A 23,798-nucleotide genomic window follows, 5' to 3' on the forward strand; every position below is an offset into this window, starting at 1 on the left:
GGTAATTATTTTAATTTCATAATTTTATATCATATATTTATATATATTTAACATAATTATTCATATTAAATTTACAGGCATGGGTGTATGAGCATTTCCCTTTTACTAGAATTAGATGTAACTTGTTATATAGTGAAGATCAGCCACGAGCTCTCCGTTGGATACCTGTTCGCAATACTGATTCTTTACAATCTATTAGGGAGCAGCTTGATGATTTATCACCGGACGAGGTATTTATCATATATATGATTTGTAAGTTAATTAATATATTATAAAATTAAATTTTAAACTAAATAATATTTACAGTTGATTTGGACGCCGTATCGGAGGGTTCAGGCACACCATCCATTTCCAGAAATTACATTTTTCTCAGGTTGTCTAAAATGTGGAAATATTATAGAACCATATCATCCCGAGAGAGTTTTACGACAATTTGGGTATGTACAAACTATTCCTCCACCCCCATTATCACCTGTGGAAGCTAAGCGGGGTCCGGCTACGACTTTATATCAGGTAATTTATACATTTGTTGATGATATGTGGAATCGATGGGATATGCATTTATTACCACCACGTAGACGTGGTAAATATTCTAAATTTCCATGGCATTTTACACCTGAATATTTAACATGGTATGGAACTATTACACATCCGATTATATAAAATCCTGTACATCGATCCAGTTTTGATAGAGGTGTAGAAGATATGCTCTTGCTTGCTGAATCAGTAAGTTTTTAAATTATATTTAAGTTATTATTGAATTTAATTTATTTAAATTAAAAAAATTAATATAATTATTTTTATTTTTATTTCAGCATAATCGACTAGCATTATATGCTATCCAGTAGACGATTTCAAGTAGTGAGCCTGTATCTGCTGATGTATGGAGAGAGACATGTCTTGAGGTGAATCGCATTCTAGGCTCTCGGCATCCTTCTGATGATAATATTGAAGCGTCCACGTCTCGTACATCTCCGCAAAGATAGTTTACTTCGTACTATAGCTTGTTTATAGTTTATTTATAACATCAAGTTGCTTGTAGTTGTTATTTATAGTTGTAATTCGTAAACTATAATTTTGAATTATGTATAACTTGTGATAATATTTTATTTTAATATTTATTAGTAAATTTTATTATGATTTATGTAATTTTAATACCATTTACACAAAAATTAACAGAATAAATTAATAAAAGAAAAAAATATAACTTTGTACAATTTTCACACTTTTAACAACATAAAGAAATATTACAAACATATAATATAAAACATACATATTCGTCATTCATAGGTAAATCAAAAATATATAATGTAAAGCATACATATTGATCATTGCTAATTCATCATTCATCAGTTAAATCAAAAACATCTTTTGTAATAACATTTTTGTTAATAAGAGACATAAATACTTGAATTCGAGTTATATATGGTGTTTCTCATTCACGTGCAATATCATATCGATATTTATGCCAATTGCGTGTAACAGGAGGAATTGGTGAACCTGATTAAGAAATACTTGAAAAAAATATAATACCATATTATTAGTAACAAATTTATATTAACATAATTATAGAAACATATAAATAAATTATTAAATAATAATACCTGTACAAAATGACAATCATCCACAAATCCAATAGTAATAATTCTATGTTGTATAACTGAAGGTGCAGTTTATCTCAATGGAAGGTAAGTAAGACACTGCATTCGAGATAAATGAACCAACACAACATTATATTTTGAAGCAATCAAATGACCCATGTCAGGTAAAGTCATCCAATGTTGAGGAGGTGCAACACACTCAAAGCAAGAAAGTGCATGCATTAACTCATCTACACGCATAGCAGATTCATATAACTCTATATATTCATCACGAAAGGTATGCAACTCTCCAATCAGATTCATACGAATATCCCTCCAGTTCTCACTTATTCCAAGTAACGCAGCAATAGCACGAAATCCACAATGTCCATCCGACTCCACATTAACAATATTATGTATAAAATGACGTATTTTTGATGGGAATGAAGCATCATAGCCTAGCAATTTCTGTTTGACACTGGTACGATAAAGTTTACCTTCATTCAGTGTCTTAACTGAGTTTTGTATTGTTGGAGATATGCTATCATGAATAGACTGTACTATTTCAAAATATGATGGATCACGTCGAGTGGATGTATCAACTTGAATTTTATTTTTTGATGATGGCTTACCTTTTGTCCGAACATTCACACTTGGTGGGATCAATGAAGTCGTAGCTGGATCTATTAATTCTCTCAACTTCTGTTTTAATACGATTTTACCTCCTTTTGGTTCTGATTGAAATATATTATAAAGACTTTCCAACTCTGGATCAATTGTTAACACTGAGGACACATCAACAATATTCACTAAATCTAATTTTGTCCAATAAGGGTGCACAAATGATAAAGGAATTGGTCTTCCCTCCATCATTAATTCTGCAATTTCATGTGCACAAGGTAAACCATGTGTACTTCTTATCACACATCTACATGCAACTTTATCCACTCCAATTTTTTGTGCCATCTCTGTTTGCTTTAATACCATATTCATTGCATTTCTTGATATAATACCTCTCAATTCTCTAAAAATTTCTGATCTGAAATTGTGTTGTACCAACATTAAACTCTTCTCAAAAGACCCCTTTATCTCAGTATGTTGTAACTCAATAAGAGAATTGATAATTTTCCATGATGATTCAAAGTCACCTTGTGATGATCCCAGATATCTCTTCAGCTCCGCATGTGCACTCTCAGCCCTTTCAATAAAAACATAAACAGTATTAGATTAATAAGAGATTAATTAGAGTTATTATAATAAAAATAATAAAAACAACATTTGAGTTTACTAAAGAATACCTGTTAGTAGTAACATTGCCAAAATGTAATACTTTATTTGTCCACGCTGGAATAAATTTTTCTTTGTAATCATTCAGCCATGTATTTCTCACATAATCAAGTGCTCCTTCATATGCATGATACTCAACCATTAAGTCAGAAAGTAGACTTTGATACTCAATCTCAGTAGAGGCAAAAACAAGAAGATTCCATTGTAACATGAACTTCTCCCATGTCTCCTTTCTATCAAAGAATTTCTTACACTTAGCAAGTACATTTTTAGATATATGCCATCTACATAATAAGGTTGTGGTACTTGGAAAGACTTTATATATTGCATTCATCAATGCTAATTCTCTATCAGTCACAATTACTCCAGGACATGCATTAGATCCTATCACATTCTTTAATCTCTCCATAGCCCATGTATAGTTATCCTCGTATTCATGGTTCATAAATACAAATGCAACAGGAAAAGTTAACTCAGTGGATGTCACACCAACAATCTCAAGAAGTGGATATCTATATCTGTTAGTTTTGTATGTACAATCCATTATCAAGACATGTGGAAATATTTTTAATAAATCTATAGACATCGGATGCGCCCAAAATAAGTCTGCAATACAATTTGATCCATCAGTTCTGTGCCACTCCACATAATTACATTCTCTTAATTTCTTCATCAACTGTTGCATCTGTGATCTACCACCTTTCTCAATAAGTTTATATCTTTGACGCGCATTATATATAGTTTTGATAGTAGTAACATTATTCTCATCATCTGCCTTGAGACTCATCAAAATATTTCTAGGTTTCACCAGATTCTCAGACATAGTTTTCAAAATTCCTTTCTCTTTTTCTGTAAGTCTCCCTGCATATGAATGACCCTCCAATTGAACTGCTAGTGGATGATTGTGCACTCCACATATAACTTTCAACTCCCACTGCTCAAATTTCATACCAAGTAATTCAAACGGACAATCACACTTTTTTGAACCTGTGGATTTCCTTTTTAATTCTCCTATTATTTCTTCCTTCTTCTTGGATGGTCTATACTTTCCACTACGTTCACAAGAAAGACGAACTCTAGGTCTTTTTCCAGGACCCCCAGATTCTGAACTCTTGATCACAATCACAATTCCATTTTGTTTTCCAATTTTCTTAACCCATCCAATGAGTGCTTCTCTAGTATCAAATAGCCAATACAACAAAAAAAAAATAAAAATTTAGATATACTTTTTTCAATAATTCAAATAAAATTATTAAAAATCTATCATACCTCATTCGTAGTAAATTGTTGAATAAGATCAAATTGTTGGATTCTACAATTCGACTCCTATAAAAAAATTAATAAAATAAAATATAGATTAGAACTTGAAAATAAAATATTCCCCTAAACCTAAAATTCGGGAGAGTTGCTCAATGTGCGAATCCTAGCATTCGGGACACTAGCTTTTTCCCCGAATTCTAGCATTCGAGGAAGGTCGGCCTCCCCGAATGTGAGCCTTCGGGGAAAGCCATCTTTTCCGAATTCCAGCATTCAGAGAAGACTTGCCTTCCTGAATTCCAGCATTCGGGGAAGATCGGCCTCCCCGAAGGCTGGCCTTCGGGGAGGCCGATCTTCCCCGAAGGCTAGAATTTGGGAAAGCCGCCCTTCCCCGAATGCTGGCATTCGGGGAGGCCATAATTCCCCGAATGCCAGCATTCGGGGAAGGCTGCCTTCCCCGAAGGCTGAAATTCGGAGAAGGCCAGCCCTCCCGAATTCCAACTTTCGGAGAGGCAAGTAACCTTCCCCTAAAGGCATTCTTCCTTACATTATCTCTATATTTATTTATAAATACTCTTGCATTTCAATACAACTCATATTACATTTTTATAAACACATATTTTAAAACAAATATTTACAGATTATTTACCTGTGTCTGTGCGTCATATTCTTTTTCTAAATAGCTATCCTGTTCTTCCTCAAACTCGTCCCAGTTCTCCGTCAATAGTTTAGTGTAGTAATCCATAATCGATCATAAAATGTATGAATCGTTGATGAGAGAAAATAGATTTGTATGAGTGTGAGCTGAAAGTGAGTCTTTAAGTCTCTAAAAGAAAGAGATACAGATTTTAGGAGAAAAGATTTGATTGGGATATGAGCCACTGTGAAGAAAGAAAATTTTTTCGGCGAAAGACGTATGTGAAGTGGTGGTGGTTGAGTATTGAAGATAAGGGTAAAATTGAATTTTTATTTAAGGATATTTTAGGTATATTAAAAAGTAATTGCAATGAGTAAAACGTTTGCTGCGAATAGAATTTCCCAATCAAGGATTGACTCGCCTCAGGCCCTCAAATTTGAGGTACCACACTGGTCATTCCCAATAACTAGCAAGTTTAATCGTTTGTTAAATAATTTAAGAAATTATAATACATATTTTTAAAAGTTTCTCCTTGACGCAGTCCATCCAACTCCCTCCATATGGATTCCATGAACAGCCAATGAATGCCAAATTGTCATGGGCTTCCTCACTGACTTTTCTTTGCGTCGGATTGTGCTAAGGAAAATCAAACGGAGATTACAGTCAAAGCAAGCAGGCATCGTTGCTAACAACTACTGCATAAACTCCATTGCAATCGAGCTCACCACTTGATTTTTGGCACATTCATGAGTCCAATCGACTGATAGTTGGTGATCATGGTAATGGAGGGACTTTGCAGTATTGCATCGCTTATCACGTTAGAGAAGACGAATGGAAATTTTTTGGTGTGAGTGTCAACTACAAATCCCTGCTGACTTCTTCTAACAATTCTTCTTCACAGTTCCAGAGAGACACACACCAAAGGTACGATCCAATCTCACAAACCCTAATGATTCCTTACGACTCCTAGGTTTATCTTTCAAATGATGGCTGCAGAAATTCTCAGTGGCACCGTCCTTTTAATTTAATCATGGGTACTTGTGGCTTTCCTGCTTTGCATCCGGTTCATTTTGTTAAGCTGTTAATGTAGTATTGATTAGCATTTGATGTTGATTTAGTTTACTAATTTTCAGGACGATATCTATTTGTCGGAAATAAGGGATTGAGCACACTGAATTAGAACTTTGTCTTCAACATGACTGCGGTTGGATTTGATTTTGGCAATGAGAATTGTGCTGTTGCCTTTGCAAGGAAAACTGGAATCGAGGTTGTACTATGTAACGCCTCGTTTTCCCAAAACACGCATTATTGTAATCATAGACAAGAACCTACGAAAACTAAACATAACAGCTACATCTCGACGACATCCTTTCCCTTGGCGCCACTGCTTTCACCCGGAACGTTTGAATATTTCAGGGATATAGTCCAAATTAAATGCTGAATCATCTAAATGAGAGTTCAAAAACATTTTTATGAAGATATGCAAAATCATATATAAAACCAACAAATCCTGACATACCTCAACCTAAGAGAATCTCACACAGCATTTAGCCATAACCGGGGAAAATGCAATCTCTCTAAAGGCGACGCGACCATATCGACCCATTGGCAAACCCAATCCTGCTTAAGAGGGACAACCTCGATATATGAATCCGGGAATCACCCCATTGTCATTGTTAGGCATTACGCTCCTACTCAAAAGCATTCTGAAACCTGATACAACCCTAGCCCCAAGAGTATCACATCAGCACTATCGTCGGAATCAATGACACCTCGGTATTAATGCTATTGCTCAAAGGAACCTGGAGTGGTGTCCACTCTCAACCCCGCCACTTGAGCCAACAACCGGGGTGGTGTCCACTCCCAGCCCTGCTACTTGAGTACCGTAGGGTGAAATCCGTCTCAACCCCGTCCCAAGTAGGTCACATAATATTAATTCTTGGCACGTATCCCGAGTGCTATCACTCAGGGGCCACATCACAAGATTACAACCCACGTCCCACATGGGAAACACATAACATGACAATGCCAAAAATTATAACATGCATGACATAAAATCAATATCTCAATGTATGCAATTTACTGTACGAAATTTAATACGTGTGTACGAAATTTAATGTGAATTGAACAACTCACAGGAAACCATTCACATGCCACAAACAAGTTTTTTTCGGTAGAACCATTCACATTGGGCTAAATGCAAGATTCCTAGAAATGCGTGCCCGACCTCGATTCTCGTGCTAGGCGCCATATAGTTCTACTTTGAACTTCAACAATACCCTAGACATCATATACATTCAAAGGAAAGTAAATACCTAATTTCCTAATTTTCTCATAATTTTCTTTAATTTCTTCCTTTTTTTTCTCTTAATAATTTTCAAATAAATACATATTCAAGCATTTTTCCAACTTTTTCTCCATAAGAATTCATAAAATAATATTTATAAGCCTCTGGAATTTTCTGAAAATTTTCCAGATTTTCTCATATTTTCATAATTACTTTTCCTTGAGAAAATTTATTTCTCCTTGATTTCCTTCGAATATCCTCCAAGAAAAATCACCAAAACTCATAAAATAAATTCCCTATCCTTCTAGAATTTTCTCATAATTTTATAAAAAGCACTCATATTTATTTTCCATTTACATTTCCTTTCAAAAATCCAAAATAATTATCTCCTCAAGAAATTTTCAAGATAAAAATTCTTCAAAATAAAATATTCCTCTTTCTTGAATTTATGGATATTTTTTCAGAATTTTATTTCCATTAATTATATTTTTTCTCTAATTTCCTATATTTTCAGTATTTAAAAAATACAAAAAATACCTCTGGTCATCTTCTCCGGCGACGGCACACCGGAAAATCGAAGCGACGACACCAGGCTGCTTCCCTCTCTTAGTCGATCCAAATGGTACCCTTCTTTGTCGAAAAAAACCACCGAAAACCTCCGATTTGGCCGAAAACAACCCGCCCAAGTCACCCGCCACCGAATTCCGGCGAATCAAATTAACCTTCGATTTGAATTCTGATTGACACGAAAATTTCCAGATTAGCTGCCCATAGCCTCACGACTAAAAGCCCCTTATTAGATCCTTCGATCGATCACTCTACAACTCGATTTCAACCTTCCCTGAATATTATATATATATACATATATATATATGGCCGAATGCGAAAACACCCCTTATACCACTCCAAAAACTCTCAAAATCTCCAGAACTATTTCTCACAACCTAGGAAACAAAAGCCCCTTATCAAAACGCTCCAATTCTTTTCCAAACTCTCGATCTAAGTTTATAAACTTTGATAAAAATCTTCAACCAAAACTCGGCTATTTATAGCCAAATCCGAGCCTCTCTTAACCAATCACAAGGGGTAGCGTGAGCTAGAGACCCCCCATGTCAATGCCAGGCTCAGCCATGCCCTAGTCGCTGATTTGACAGCAACGATGGCAGCGCCATGCCTCACGCTGTAATTTTTTGATATTTTTTTTTTAAACCATAAGATCCTTTATATATATATATAAATAACTATAATCTAATATATCATTTCTTTTAAATATCTAAATTCCGAGACACTACCTACCGACAATTCAATTTTCGGCCCGAACTGAAACTGTATCGAAAATTAAATTCAATCCAATTTATTTCGATACTAAAAATCCTATCTCGGGAGACTTAGCAATGACATATTATTTTCTTTTGAAATCTTAGTCTCGGGACATTCCCTGCAGCTAATTTGGTAATTTATTTTACTTTTAAATCTAATTTTTGGTATTTTAAATTTATCTAAATTACGCGATCACCTCACACAAATATGGGGTATTACATACTAGATGACGAATTGAGGCTAGAAATTCCTTCTGTTGTATGCTTTGGCAACAAACAGTGATTCCTTGGAACAGCGGGAGCGGCATTAAGAATGACGAATCCAGAAAATACAATTTCACAGATAAAGAGACTAATTGGGCGGCAGTTTTCAGATCCTGAGCTGCAACAAGATCTGAAGGTATTGCCATTTACTGTCAGCGAAGGCCCTGATGGATACCCATTGATACACGCACAATATTTGGGAGAACCCAGGAGGTTTACACCAACCGAAGTATTGGGAATGGTGTTCTCAAATCTGAAGAGCATAGCGGAGAGGAATTTGAGTGCAGCAGTTGTTGATTGCTGTATTGGTATACCTATTTATTTCACTGATCTCCAAAGACAAGTTGTCATCGATGCAGCTACCATTGCTGGTTTGCGCCCTCTCCGGTTGTTTCACGAAACCACTGCAACTGCTTTGGCATATGGAATTTATAAGACGGACTTACCTGAGAATGACCAACTAAATGTTGCATTTGTTGACATTGGTCACGCTAGTATGCAAGTTTGCATCGCTGGCTTCAAGAAGGGCCAGCTGAAGATATTGGCACATTCATTTGACCAATCTTTAGGCGGCAGAGATTTTGATGAAGTTCTATTCCAGCATTTTGCAGGAAAGTTCAAGGAAAAATATGAGATTGACATCTTCCACAATGCTAGGGCCTGCCTCCGGCTTCGTGCTGCTTGTGAAATACTGAAGAAAGTTCTTAGTGAATGCTCGGAGGCGCCTTTGTCTATAGAGTGCTTGATGGAAGGGAAGGATGTTAGGGGCTTCATAACGAGAGAAGAGTTTGAGCGAATTAGCTCCCACATCTTGCAACGTGTATGGAAGATATTGGAGGAGGCTCTTTCAGAAGCTGGTTTGGGGGTGGGTAACATTCAGGTGGTTGAGGTTGTTGGTTCAGGCTCTCGCATGCCTGCCATAATCCAGGATACTGACAGAATTCTTTGGCAAAGAGCCTAGGCATTCAATGAATGAGAGTGTGTTGCTGAAGGCTGCACTTCGAAGTGCACAATTCTCAGCCCCGCATTTAAAGTGCCGGAATACCAGGTAAATATACTGTACCATTTGCGTTTGTTGTTCTGTAGATACATCTAATTCATATGGTTCCCCAATATCATATATCTAAAATACAGAAAATACCTAAAAAGCAGCTTTTCATTAGACTGGTTCTTTTTATGTTTAAACTCTACTGGTTGTGGGATGTCATTGTTTGATGACCAGCCATTTTTCCTTCTGTTCTGACTTCTAAGGTCCATGATTATTTTCCATTTCCCATTGCTCTATCGTGGAGAGTTGCCACTTCATATGCTCAGAATGGAGGAGCAGATAATCAACAAAGTGCCATTGTCTTTCCAAAGGGGAATCCAATTCAAGCTTAAAGGCTTTGACAGTTTATAAATCATGGAACCTTCATAATTGATGCTCAATATGCTAATCCCACCGATGTGCAGGAATGGGTAAAGATTAGCACGTACACGGTAATTTATCCACCAACTAGACTGGTATTTTATGTGTGGACTAAGACTTGGTTCTTGAGATAGATGTTGATGTCTATGGTTAGATTGGCCCTTTCCAACGGGAAAAGTTAAAGATGAAAGTTCGTCTAAATCTACATGGAATTGTATCAGTTGAATCAGCCACAGTAAGTCCTAGAAACAGTGCCATTTGTTATTATGGATTATGAAGCTTTATTAAACTAAATTGTTCTTAATTTTATTTGATATTCAAAAACCAGCTTTTGGAAGAAGAGGAATTTGAACTTCCAGTTGTTAAAGATCAAGCAAAAGAAGCTACTGGGATAGAAACAGATGCCAAGGTCAGTATTCTGTGCAGTCAGATGCAAATGTTTCCTTTTCCATTTTTTAAGTTCCCGATGTTCAATTAGTTGGTTTTCTTGATTGGTTTATAGTTTTCTTCAACTTTCACAGAATTTTCATGAACTTGTCTGTGATGTGCCCTGTTCTTCATTGCCAAATAATGTTTGTGATTCAAACATTTTATTATAATGAGCAACGTTATCCCTCAACTAATGAATAGTTTAGCTGAGAAAGGAAAAAAAGTTACTCCGGTTGTAATTATGTTTCTAGTGAGCAAACTATAAAGAACTTAAAGGTGAACCCTATGTACAAAAATCAAAGACCCACACTTTTTCAAGTGTACACTAGAGATTCCCAGAATGAGCTCTTTTTGGGACAACGCAGACATTTCTATCTTACTCATGTGATCGTACCTCTTGTGCCATAACTCAATAGCACCATCAGTCCCCACTACATTTACAATGCCTCTAGAAAGTTTAGCGGGCACATACAAAGACAAAGATTTGTTACCTCTAGCTACAACCATGAAACCTTTTGTAAGTTTCCATTGACCATCACTGAATGTACTACAGAAACCCTGATCATCAAGTCTCTTAGCTAGCTGAAATCAAGTTCAAATGAATATCCAAAACATGCTTGACGCCCTTAAGCACAAGTCTAATACCATTACTAGTTTTTAAGAAAACATCTCCCATGCCAACAACACTAGCCATATCATCGTTACCCATCTTGACAAAACCAAAATTACCTAAGGTATATGTGGTAAAGAATTCCCACCTCGATGTAGCATGAATAGAGGCTCCACTATCAATGACCCAACTGCTCTCGTGACATGCAAGATTCACAACATTTTCATCAAGAACAACGAGAAACTCTTTGGTAGCGGTTGCAACTCGTTCCTCATTATCTTTCTGATTCTTTTATTTTCCATTTTTATTGTCTCTCTTCATCTTCCAACAGCTCCTCTTAGTGTGCCTTTTTTTATGGCAGTAATGGCATTCTACATTGGCAAATTTGTTTGACTTGCCTCGAATTTTACTGTTACTCATTTCTGAATCCCGATTCAAACTCCTCCCTTTTGACTCAATAACTAGAACATCATATTATGAGGAACTAGCTTGTGACTTTTTCTCATTTCCTTATTCAAAACATTGCTCTTTGTTAAGTCCATAGAGATAACACCATTTGGAGCGGAATTAGAAAGTGAGATGCTAAATGTCTCCTAAGAATTTGGTAGTGTACTAAGAAGCCATGGACCTTGAATTTCATCATCAAATTTGATTCCTAACCAGACAACTAATTGAACAATCCCTAAAATGCATTCAAGTGATCTAACATCGGAGTTCTTTCTTCGTATTTTAAATCAATCATCTTCTTGATTAAGAACAACTTAATCATCCATCTATTGCCTAATCGGTTCACACACTTGGCGATGTAGTAAAGCCTACTCAACGTCAAATTTATCAGCGAATTTCTCTTCTACAAACACAAGTAAATAGTAATCTTTCATATAATAAAGATCCTCCATCTCACTTTTCTATAGATAATAATTTGTACCATTCAAATTGATTATTTGACTAGTATTTGTTTCCATAGTTTAACACACACATAAAAAAGAAAAAAGAAAAAAAAAAAAAACTTAACCCATGCTCTGATACCACTTTGTTGGGATCAATATACTCAATTCCTAACTTGTGAAAACCTATGAGAAAACAAAGTAACAAATCAAGTACCAAGTGCAATCAATGTGAGGAGTAAAAACCACGAGATCGAAATTCACTCAAAAATTCCATTAATATCACCAAATTTGGATTTCAAAATCCTCTCAACAATCACAAGTAGCAAGAGACAAAACACATAATCAAACTTATCTCAAATTAATGAAATAACAAAAGAGTTAGGGAAGAACAAGTCAAACCACAAGGTAGTTGAGGCTCAATTCCCAAGGATATCAAACTTCAAATTAGATCTTCACCATTCAAATCTTAGAACCATGAGTCTAGAGCGTACCCTCCAAATTTTAGCTCAATTGGACCACAAAATACTGTTTGATCGTCCATTTGATCACCACTACGTAGGCAAAAACTAAAATTTGAATTCTCTCCAAGAACTCTTCCGTTTTTCCTCTTGTTTCTTCTCTCCCTTATGCAAGACTTTTATAGCCTAAGAGGCACATAACCCTAATCTCATTGAGGAGTATTTTATTCCCATGGGATAAAAATATTAGTGACCAAAACTAGTCCATCCTTTAGGAATACCCAACTATTACCGAGCCATTCTTTTAGGAATATACAACTGTTATTAGACCATTATTTTAGGAATACCCAACCATTACTGGGTCGTCCTCTAACTAGGAGGGAAGCTCGACCCACCAAGTCTCTCAATTGATTTTAGGATGAGTTAATAGTATAATTTTTGAATTTTAAAATTTATTAAATTAATTTTTAAAATTTTCTAAATTAATTAGTTTTTACATCTATGTCACAATTAATTTTGAAAAAGATTAATTGGATAAATTTTAAAATCTAAAACTTGTCTGAGTCAAATACTAAAATTCTAAGGATATCTCATCCATTAATTCATCCTTGCTTTTATAATTTTCTTTTGTCTCTATATATCTTCACTATTTCTTTTTTACCCGCATTCATATTTAACATTTTTATTTTCATTTGTCTGAATCACTGATGATACTAAACAAAAACTTTGTTCCTTTCATTCCCACTTGAAAAAATAAAAATGATCGAGGTGATCAGGTGAGGTGTGGAATAGATATAAAGATCCTATTGATTTTTTTTATTTAGTTATTATGTGAAGCTGATGGATCAACTTCATGCTTAACAAATATGAGTCGTAATACAGTGTCCGAACGATTGATGCACAGAATGATCGAACGGAATGAAATTCGCTCGGTCAAGATTTGACGGACTTCATCTAAGAAGTCTGCCCAGCACACTGCTATTAAAATTAAAATAAAAAAATAATTAAAATTATAATATAAAAATTAACTTAAATTAAAATTATAATTATAAAATAAAATATAATTAAATTGAAATCCGTAGCAGCGGACTTCAATTTAAATGGAGAATGAAGTCCGCCCGCTGCTATGCGAGCGGATGAAGCCCGCCCGCTGTTGGGCGGGGGACTTCAATAGTTGAAGTCCGCCCGTTTAGTTTAGTTCAGGCGGACTTCATCGATGATGAAGTCTGCCCGATATTTATTTAAATGCGTATTTTGAGGTAAAATAGTAATTTCAAAGTGAATATATTTTGGTCTTTTAAGTAGCATTATTCATCAAATATATATCCTTAATTACCTTGCTAGCTAGTCATTGCTTTCTTGATGATCGAGACAAGTGTTTAGATTCATTAATTAGCTTTGTTAATTGCATATATGGCACCTATTTCACTGTCAATATATATATGTCATCCTCTTTTTCTCACCTTCATTTGGTATTCAGTCAACTTCTTTATTTGTTCCATATATAATAAACAGATGGAGTAGTAATAGTTTTCATTTGTAATTTCATGTGTGGTTCTTCCATGCATATAAATACGTCCTGAATGTGGATGATGTGCATGGCTCATGGTACGTACGTATATATATGTAATGGCACCACAAGAAACATCTGATGGGTGCAAATCATTAATAATGCAGTATATATATATATATGTGTGTGTGTGTGTGCGCTAATTAGTTAAACTGTCATATAGTGCAATGTCTAGGAATAAGTTGTTGACCGTAAGTAATAGTACTCACAATATTTGATAGTAAATTGTATTTTTAATTAATAATAATTACATGCATAGAATACACACTTTCCACCCGTGCGCATGACCGGTGGTTGCTAGTACGTTACATACGTACGATATATAGATCTTTCATAAATGAATACTTGGGTGCAAAAGGTGAATTTTTTCACCTTAAGAACCCCCACATATTGTCCCACGCACGTGAGAAGAGTTAATCACGGTACACAATAACGCACCAAATAGGAGGTACAGTGTATAGTACCTACAAGAAGTCACCCCCACGTGAGGGTAAAATTCTCACAATACGATTGCTATGACTTGAACCTACATCCTTGGATATAATTTACTTCTTGAGAACTAACCGTGTGGGGGCATTTATGAATAAATACTTTTACACACCAGAAGTTGTTTAAAGGCATATATATACGTACACACATTCCATTGTTCTTCTCTTCCTCCAAGACGTTCATTCATCACCACTGGCCAAAGTAAAGATTTTAGAGTCAGCATAACAGAATCAGGCTGCCGCCTATATATGCTAATACAGAAATTATATAGGAACATACCCTACTACCTATTTGAGCTGAGAAAAGGCACACACACACACACATATATATATATATAGATCATCAAATGAGTCTCACCGTGTGGTAACAGTTCTCATGTATAATTGTTTTGTTGCGAGTGTTCACATTGACCTGGCACGATACTTTTGTCTGCATTGATTAATTAGTGACAAATTAATTAGATGATCCAGCAGGTAATTGGAGGTAGAGAGAGAGAGAGGAGGGAGGGAGCCAAAGAATTTACCTGGAGAGGGAGCTCCAATAAGGGCACTCCAAATCGGCCACGAACTTCACTAACCGTTTCGAAGGGAACCCTACCCCTCGCCAAATCTTCAAGCAACATAATCACGTCAAGGAGAATCTCAGCTCCGTCCAGCTCAAGCTTGGCCTCCACGTAAGACGAATCCCTCGCCTTCACGCTGCCATGCCCGCATTTCTTGGAGCCCAGCTTGCTTCCCCTGTAACCGATCGACACCACGAGCCGGTGGTAGTCGATGGAGTAGAGATCCAAGTTTTGGAGCTTCACGATCAGGCTCAACGTGACGTCCATGGACACGGTGGGGACGGTTCGGATGTGAATCCGGTCGAGGCTGAGGCGGACGATCTTGATGTCAGGCTCCGACGGCCAGAGGCAGTAGATCCCGACGCCGAGGAGCAGGAGGAAGAAGGCGGCGCAGAGCGCGAAACGCCACCGGTGACGGTGGCGATGGTGGAGGACGGCGACGTGGCTGTGGAGTGGGAGAACGACGAAGTTTAGGTGGTGGGGAGGGATAGGGCTGTAACAGAGTGGCTCTGCCTCTGCGTCGTCGGCCACCGGGGAGACCATGGCTGGTTGAAGAAAGGGTTGTGATGTTTGGGCGGGAGATATAGCGCTGTTGGAGTTGGGCGTTGTACGTAGTTTCTAGGAAAGTGAGGTGGGCCCCTGTTTCCGCCCTTGCTGGGCTTACTGTTGTTTTCTTGCCTTGAATTGATTGTTTGTTTTTGGGGACTTCTTCCTCAAGTCTTTTATTTCTTTTTCTTTTTATTGTCTTGAAGTTAAATTGACTAAACAAAATCCACTTAAATTGTCAAATCAAAAAAGAAATGGTACCTTATAGCTAAATTAATAAATTCATAATTTTTAATTTAATAATTTGAAATAGTTATGATTTTTGTTGTTTCAAGCTAATTGTTATAGTTTACATGATCATTGCTTCAAATTCCTAATCTTTTTTCTACTAGACGTGATGGATGATGAGATTTGAATATATCCATTTGATTGTATTTTTATTTTTAAAATTTTATAAATAAAAATAGGGTTTGTTTAAAAAAATTTCAATTTTTATTTTATTTTCATTTTTGGTTCATCTTATTCTCCATCTTATTTGATAAGCTCAAGAATAAATAAATAATATTTTAACGGTAATAAAAATATTTTTATGATATAAATATATTTTTTATACATATAAAAAGTAAATTTATTTTAAATTAAAAATAAGTTATCTTTAAACATATTTCCTTATTTTGATCATTTATATCTCAAAAGGTTATGTATAATTTTTTATATTTTGATAAATATATTTTTTACTCGTACATTTATAAACATTTTAGCAACATTTGTAATTGGCGCTGGAACATATACAAGCATTTGTGGTTTGAAGGGTGTCAATGTTAACAAAGGGTATTAGCGGCAAAACAATTGATAGGGTAGACAACGACAATTCTATGTTGCCCACTGTTGGACAACATAACATTTGTTCGGCAGTGAGGGGGTGCTAGCCCTATGCATGTGGGGCCCGCGCCTACACATGGACCCCACGTGCATGGGGTTCGCGCCCCTCTCACTGCCGAGCAAATGCTATGTTGCGCGACAGTAAGCAACATAGCAAAGCCTGGGTAGACAAATGCTTCTAAAAGATAGACTTCTTTTTTTTACGACATTTATAGTATATGATTAGCAATATTTATAAATGTCAAGAATTCTTAGTAAAAAAATTCAAATGACTAATGATATGGCCATTTATAAATGGCTGAAACTTTTGGCCATATAATAATTCCAATAACTTATAGTGGCATTTATAAATATCATAAATTTTTTACCATAAAATAACTCCAAAAAGTTAAAATTTTGGCCGTAAAATAATTCCAATAACTTTTAGTGACATTTATAATTAACAGTATAGATCTACTTTTGACATATTTTTTTAGAATATCATTTACCGATATTTTAAAACATTAACATGAGTCATTATAATGATTTTTTGTCTATTCTTGCACCGGGTTTATATCGATATTATAATGTTATTTTTTTTAGAGTAAGTAATAACAAATAAAAGTACATATAACATAATTCTCAAAATCCGTGCGTAAATCATTATAATAACAAACCACAATCTTTACGTTAATCCCTAAATTCCTAATACATGTACGAATCTAAGACTTGCAAAATCACCGTAATAACTACAATAACAATTCCCAAAATCTCTAAGTTAATCTCTCACAAAGTGTAACCTATGAAAAAAATAAGAAGTTTAAGTTCAAATCGAAAGATAACGGCATAATCAAATGTAACATAGTTTCAAATAAATGTATTTCCAGTTAAGAATAAATGTATTTCTAAGTAAGTTATATATGCATTCTAAAATGATGCACCTACATCCTAACTTAATTTTGTACCTTTTACTGTACTAAAACTATAAGTGAAATTGTTGTTAAAAAGATCATACCCTAATAGCACACTCTCCAACAGTAGATAAGATGTAGAAAAATATAAGAAAACATGAATACATACTCAATATCAACCATGTCATTGATTAGTTGAACATGGATATCTGATAGTATCTTGATCTTAAAGATAAACCTATTACACAACACTTCGGAGATGAAATCAAGCAAATAATATGCATAGTTAACATCACGAGGACTTTTATTGTCACTTCTCTTTCAATATCCATCAAAGCTAATAATTTCATTACCTTTATTTTAAATATTCCTAAAGACAGTTAAGTAGCCAAAAGATGAGAACATAATAATAATAATAATAATAATAAACTTTCTCACTATGAGTGATGAGAGCCTTTTGCAAATAGAAAAAACAAAAAAGATGAACGAAAGGCGAGAGTCGATGTCAAAGCAAGTCAATGAAGGAAAAGTGGTCCAAATAAGTGATATTTGACAAAACAAAGAGATTGACGAAGGTTTGATGTCAAAAATACGCAATTTGATGAGGCATTCGGGCAAAAGTGCAGATTCTGTAAACTGCCCAAGAGAGGTCAAATCGAGAAGTTTTTCAGAAATTCTTGAGGTATATGAACAATTTGGAACTTGAGGACAGTAGAGGAATTAAAAGAAAGCCTAGGGGTATCAAGGATAGAGAGAAAATGCAATTGGGAAATATTTGGGGACGAAAATGCAAAACCTAAAAACTCCATAATGTGAAACCGACTAGCTGCACATGGCCGCCGGCAGCCGCTTCTGAGGCGCCGGGAAGCTCGCTTGGAGGCTTGGGGATAGCCTCCAGGTGATGATGAAGCAGGTAGGGGTCGCCATTGGCTACGAAGTGACCGGTTTTAATGGCGAAGGTGACCGGCATTTTGATCGAATTTTTTGAACGATCTAGTTCGTGATTTAGGGCTAGTTGATGGGATTAAAGGCTAGATTTGGGCTTAAGGGATAAGAACGAGCAAGATTTGGTGGGAAATCGCGTCGAAAATTAGTATAAATAGAGGGAGAGAGCCAAGGGTTTCAAAATCAAATCAATCGAAATTACTCCCATTTTGGCAAGAATTGAGCAAAGAGGTTAGAGGGCTTTTGTTCTCTGGGTTGTGGGAAGAATTTCTGGGAAGTTTGGAGGCGTTTGGTGTAGAGTAAGTGGGGTTTTAGCGAGTTGGCCGAAAAATCAGGGGTGGCCGGACCGCAACCTGCAACCGCCATTTAAGGCATTTTTCGGCCATTTGAGGGTGCCATCGAGGTCGCCTTGAGGAGAGCTTCAAGGCCCTGCTATCGTTTTGGCCATCGGAGACCATCACCGGAGAAGACGACTGGAGAAGACCAGCCGCGCATGAGCACGTACGGACTTCAGCCTCACCTACGCGCCAGCGCGTGAGGCCGCATGAAGCCCAGGTTTTCCCTGAACTTAATTTTATAATTTTTGTAAAATTATTTTAGGAGGGTTTATGCAAAAATATTTGGAAAAATTAGGTGTTTGGTATTTATTATGAATTTTTGAAGAGAAGAAATGTTTGAAAAATAGGGAAAATTGAAGAAATTATGGGAAAAGTAGAAATATTGATTTCTATAGTCATAATGGCCAACAGGAGACGACTGGGCTACTTGAGGTAAGGGTTGCACGATTTTTGAGGTACAACACATTTTTCGAGGCAAAAATTGGACTTTTTCGAATTAAGGTGAGTGGTCTGATTCCAGTCTTACCATTGCTTGGAAGTATCTTGGTGTGCGTTTAGTGAGTTCAAGTGAGTGGTTTTACCCTCCCGTGTTGTTGTACTTTTTGTACATTAGTTTTAATGATGAAAACATCTATTGGTTTAATCCTTAAATCATGTGTCAAGTGTGTGGTTTTCAACATATATTAATTTCAATATTAAGTATCACTTTGTGAAAATGAAAACCCTGTTTTGACTAAGTCTGGAAGATTAGCACCTTATAAGGAGACATACAAGAAAATGTTTTCTTTTTAGAAAACTATCTCTCAGTATTTTGATAGCTAACATTCATAAGTGCTAAAACAATTTTTAATGAATTTTTCATTAAATAGAAAGTATATATTTTGGAGGTGGTAAAATCACAAAATCTTGAGTTTGTACTAAAACCCAAAATCTACTTTCTTATTGATTTGGATTTTGATTTTCTAGATATTTTTATTGAATCGAAATAGGAGGTACTTCGTTATTTACATTTATGTATTAAAGTAAAATAAAAGTTAAAATATAAATAAAATAAAATGAGAACATTTACTTAAACTAAAGAAATGTAGATAAGCTCTGATGAATACATGCTGTGGATTGTGCTTTCATGCAAATGTTTCTGAAAATCTGTTATGTTTTGAAACCCCTTTGAAAAGGTTTTCAATGTTTTTAAGTGAATATGCTATTTCGAAACATCTATGTATTAACATTTGTTTCAGGTTTTGAACTATGTTTCGAAACCTATATATCATGTTTCTAAACCTCATTTCCAGATAGGTGTGTAGAGAGGTGTGTTTCGAAATCTATGATGGCATGTTTCGAAACCTTATTTCCAGAGAGGTATGTTTCGAAATCTATGATAGTATATTTCAAAACCTATGTCTCTGTCAGTAGAGATCTGAGATGCCTTTTGCTTTGCATTTTTAATATTTATCTAAAAACTTCTCAAAACATTTTTTAATGCATTCTCCATGGCTTGCAAAATTCAAATTCAAATTTGAAGTGGAGATCATTATTATGTGTTAGTGGGGAATAGATTATGTCTCCCACTCATTGCTGTCTCTTGGTGCATATCTAGTTGTAAAGGCTGTATGTTTCGAAATATGAGGAGTATGTTTTGAAACCTATGTGTAAAATTTTGATATTTCGAAACCTATTATGTATGTTTCGAAACCTACTTTTCTGTCTTGTCTCTAACGGTTATAAAACGGTCAGATTTCTATCTTTTGGTATAAATAGCAGGTATTTGAAGACAATAAAAGATTGATAGAGAGACAACAAGCAAGAACAAGTGAGCACACACTAGAGACACACACTCGAGTACAAGAGGTGATTAAAATGTTTGATTGAACTTTCAAGAAGATCTACACATATCTTATTCTTGTGCATTGCAAGTGTGAAAAGAAGAAGCAAGCTGAAATCCAAAGTATCATCCTTCTAACTCTCCTCACCTCAACTTAAGAGGTTTGTACAACCATGTGGTAAGGCATTTATTACTCTTTGGGTTGTAAAGATAAATTTGATTATCTTGATTATTGTAAGGTTTGAATTTAGCCCAAAACTCATTGTGGTCTAAAAGTTTGAGTTGAGCCTAAAACTCATTGTGTTAAAGGTTTGAGTTGAGTTTAAAACTCATTGTATCAAAGGTTTGAGTTTAGTCTTAAAACTCGCTTGGTGTAAGGTTTGAGTTAAGCCCGTAAAAACTCACTTTGTGCTAAGTTTGAGTTGAACTCGTAAAAAACTCACTTTGTAAAGTTTTAGGGTGAACCGTGGTAAAACCCTTGTTGTGGTGATCACTAGTAAAAAGTGATTGGGATTGAAACATCCTTCAAGTGGGTAAGCTTGAAGGTAGTGGAGTAGGCGGATGCCAAACCACTATATATCTTGTGTGCAAGTATTCTTTAGTTTTCATGTATCATTATTGCATATTGCACATGCTTGCATAAGTTTTGTTATCAAAGACTAAAATAGTTTTCTTGAGAACAAGTTTATACATATACATAGAAAACATATCTTTGATATACAAACATCTTTGGTATACTCTTAATTACATAAATCATCTTTTCCAAAGATCGTTATTTTGGTGCTTCGTTTGTTAGTCGTTGTATCACTTTGGAGATGTTAGTATTTATTTTGGTATATGTATGAGCAGTTGTATGATGGTGATGTTATCATTTGGTAGATTGTATTTCGTATTTTGTTGTGGAAACACTATGTAAGAACCACGATATTTTGACGTTAATTTATCCACTGCATTACAATATGTCTCGTTTAGTTTTTAAGATTATTGGTCTTGATTAGTTAAACAGGCAATGCTGGGGTTTTTGGGATTCTATCTGCATGTGAAGATTGTTCTCATGGCACCGTGTGTGATGGACTTAAAAAAAAAAAGAATTCTTGGAGATTCCCTTATAGTGACGCGCCAGTGTAAGGCCGGGTGTTACAATTGGTATCAGAGCCCTAAGTTAAAACCCTAAGATAGTTAGGCTAGGTTGTTGAACGTAGCATTGTTAGAACTATTGAATGAGAACTTAGAATAAGGTTATGAATTCTAAGAGACATATGGAAACTTTAGAAAACACATGTTTGAGGTTTCTGAGTAAAATTTTATGTGTTATTAGCAAGTAATGGTGGATCAAGTGCTATTGACACACTGGGCGCAAAGGATCGAAGCCTGAGGGAACCAACCCGATGAGGATGTGATTGTGTTCCTGAACGCGATGGAGGAAATCATTGACGATGTACCTCCGAGCTACCGACAACTGATGGATTTGGCAGACTTTCAGATCAACCACCTGATCGACACAATTGGAAAGGGAATGGAAAACGTATGCCCAGTGGATATGGGAGCATGTGGATTTTCTAAGCCTAAGCGAATTCTGCGAAAGGATTCGGGATCAGCATGGGGAGTTGCACGGGGAAGCCATGGAGGAAGAGAATCAGAAAGATGGTGCTACGGAATCTGATGCAGAGAATGATGTCATTAACATCAGTTTTGATGAGGAGTCCCAAGAGAATGACAAAGGACCCCCGGTGGAATCGGACGATGATGAGGATCACAAGGAGTCGTGGATCTGGAGGCCGAAGGACTAACTGGAAGGGGCCAAAGGGATAACTGAAGAAAAGAGAAATAAATATATAATATAATAAGATGTTATGCTTATTTCCTTTTCTGTTGTGTTAAAGTGTTATGTTTTGCAGGATACTATTAAGAAATAAAATTGTCCCTCATTGTAAAGAAATGATCTTGTCTTGTGCATAACTCATTTTTGTGATTCACTTTAGATGGTGAATACACAAAGACTCCGAGATGCAGCCCACGATGGAAATGGGAGAAGAGAGGAAAATAATCTCAGAGATCAGGGTGATCATAGGAATCACATGGGAGGAAACATGAGGTATGTTGGGGAATTGAGCTCTAGCGAGGATTGGTTTGAGCGAATGGAACGATTCCTAGAAAACATGCTAACTTATGTGAGTCGAGAAGAGCCTACTCGGCACACGACCACAACATTGGAATGGTACTGACATTTAAGGCCCCCTGTGTTCAAAGGTAGGACTTGCAATAATCTGAGCTCAGCCGAGTACTGGCTTGAGTAGACGGAGAAATTACTTCAACACCTCCAGTGCAGCGATGAGGAGAAAGTAAGGTGCGCAACCTACACATTGGAGAAAAAAGCAGGTCGGTGGTGGCAGTCTACTGAGCCTTCTATAATAAGATCTCACCAAGAATGCGAGGATGAAGATGAGGATGCGCAAATCTATACTTTGGCATGATTCAAAGAAGAATTTAACGACAAGTACTTTCCTAAGAGATGGAAGGAGGAAAGGATCTGGGAGTTTATGAGACTCAAGCAGACTGATGAAATGTCTGTGAACTAATACGACAACCGATTCACTTAGCTAATTAAATACGTGCCCATGTACAAGACTGGCAAGAGTCAGAAGGCACAGAAGTTCGTTTTAGGGTTGCAAGTGAGTCTCCAACAAGTCCTAAGTGGGTGGGACATTGATACCTACAAAGAAGCGTTGCACCAAGCCCTAACCATTAAGAGGAACTTGACGCCGGTAAAGATAATCAAAACTGAGGAAGGGAGCAAGGGTGGTAAACCAGGAAGTGCAATTACTTAACCTAAGGATGAGGGGAAATGCCCTCGATACAAGAGGAAACACCCTGGGAAAAAATGCATCGTAAAATGCTATGGATGCAGCGAGGAAGGTCACATCGAGAGAAACTGCCCAAAGAGCAAAGGAACGCCCCAAGTTAGGTACCAGGGAAAGATTGTGTGCTACAATTGCGGGCAACCGCGGTATATCTCGCAAGAATGCCCGAAGAGGCAAAAGATGGAGCTGCCAAGTGGAGAAGCCCAGAATGTTCGTCCAAGCCGAGTGTACAATCTGACTTGTGAGGACCCTGAGGCTGATCCTGCAGTTATTGAAGGTACACTGTTTTTTTCGAATATTCCAGTTCATGCTTTAATAGATCTGGGTGCTACGCATTCATTTGTTTCGCATGCATCGGTAGAAAGTCTAAAGCTAAAACCTAGAGAATTTGGTTACCAAATGGTAATAGCTACCTCTATGGGTTTGACCCTAGAAACTGCGGTAGGTTGCTAGGGATGTATTGTCAA

The 23,798-nt window shown here is 36.2% G+C and overlaps 3 protein-coding genes across 5 annotated transcripts; 2 read left to right on the forward strand and 1 right to left on the reverse strand.

The window, feature by feature from the left end:
- Positions 1-1,673: 1,673 nt before the first annotated feature.
- On the reverse strand, positions 1,674-4,141 carry LOC127790925 (protein FAR-RED IMPAIRED RESPONSE 1-like). Its single transcript, XM_052320657.1, has 3 exons — positions 4,137-4,141; positions 2,879-4,042; positions 1,674-2,778 (listed from the first exon to the last, which is right to left on the reverse strand). Exons 1-3 carry the CDS (start codon positions 4,139-4,141, stop codon positions 1,674-1,676), a joined length of 2,274 nt encoding a protein of 757 aa, XP_052176617.1.
- Positions 4,142-5,361: 1,220 nt separating this feature from the next.
- Positions 5,362-9,609, forward strand: LOC127789691 (heat shock 70 kDa protein 14-like). The gene is made up of 3 exons (XM_052318641.1): positions 5,362-5,685; positions 5,895-6,038; positions 8,595-9,609. Exon 3 carries the CDS (start codon positions 8,681-8,683, stop codon positions 9,590-9,592), a length of 912 nt encoding a protein of 303 aa, XP_052174601.1. The 5' UTR covers positions 5,362-5,685; positions 5,895-6,038; positions 8,595-8,680; the 3' UTR covers positions 9,593-9,609.
- A 47-nt stretch (positions 9,610-9,656) lies between these two features.
- LOC127789692 (heat shock 70 kDa protein 15-like) lies at positions 9,657-15,876 on the forward strand. Of its 3 annotated transcripts, none has more exons than XM_052318642.1 (3): positions 9,657-10,274; positions 10,368-10,448; positions 14,947-15,876. In XM_052318642.1, the coding sequence occupies exons 1-3, from the start codon at positions 10,224-10,226 to the stop codon at positions 15,160-15,162; spliced, it is 348 nt and encodes a 115-aa protein (XP_052174602.1). In that variant the 5' UTR covers positions 9,657-10,223; the 3' UTR covers positions 15,163-15,876. The 3 variants fall into 3 exon arrangements, with proteins under 3 accessions (XP_052174602.1, XP_052174603.1, XP_052174604.1); XM_052318643.1 differs by having other exon boundaries at positions 14,956-15,875; XM_052318644.1 differs by having other exon boundaries at positions 14,959-15,875.
- Positions 15,877-23,798: the final 7,922 nt, after the last annotated feature.

Source organism: Diospyros lotus, chromosome 14, assembly GCF_014633365.1.
Source record: "Diospyros lotus cultivar Yz01 chromosome 14, ASM1463336v1, whole genome shotgun sequence".
NCBI lineage: Eukaryota > Viridiplantae > Streptophyta > Magnoliopsida > Ericales > Ebenaceae > Diospyros > Diospyros lotus.

Bases quoted from the DNA above. Each gene is read 5' to 3' on its own strand.
- LOC127790925 (XM_052320657.1), bottom strand. The intron at 2,779-2,878 runs GTATTCTTTAGT...TTTTATTGAAAG, and splicing joins GGCAATGTTACTACTAACAG to GGCTGAGAGTGCACATGCGG.
- LOC127789691 (XM_052318641.1), top strand. From the start codon at position 8,681: ATGACGAATCCAGAAAATACAATTTCACAGATAAAGAGACTAATTGGG.
- LOC127789692 (XM_052318642.1), top strand. From the start codon at position 10,224: ATGAAAGTTCGTCTAAATCTACATGGAATTGTATCAGTTGAATCAGCC. The intron at 10,275-10,367 runs GTAAGTCCTAGA...TTCAAAAACCAG, and splicing joins TATCAGTTGAATCAGCCACA to CTTTTGGAAGAAGAGGAATT. The intron at 10,449-14,946 runs GTCAGTATTCTG...CAAATTAATTAG, and splicing joins GGATAGAAACAGATGCCAAG to ATGATCCAGCAGGTAATTGG.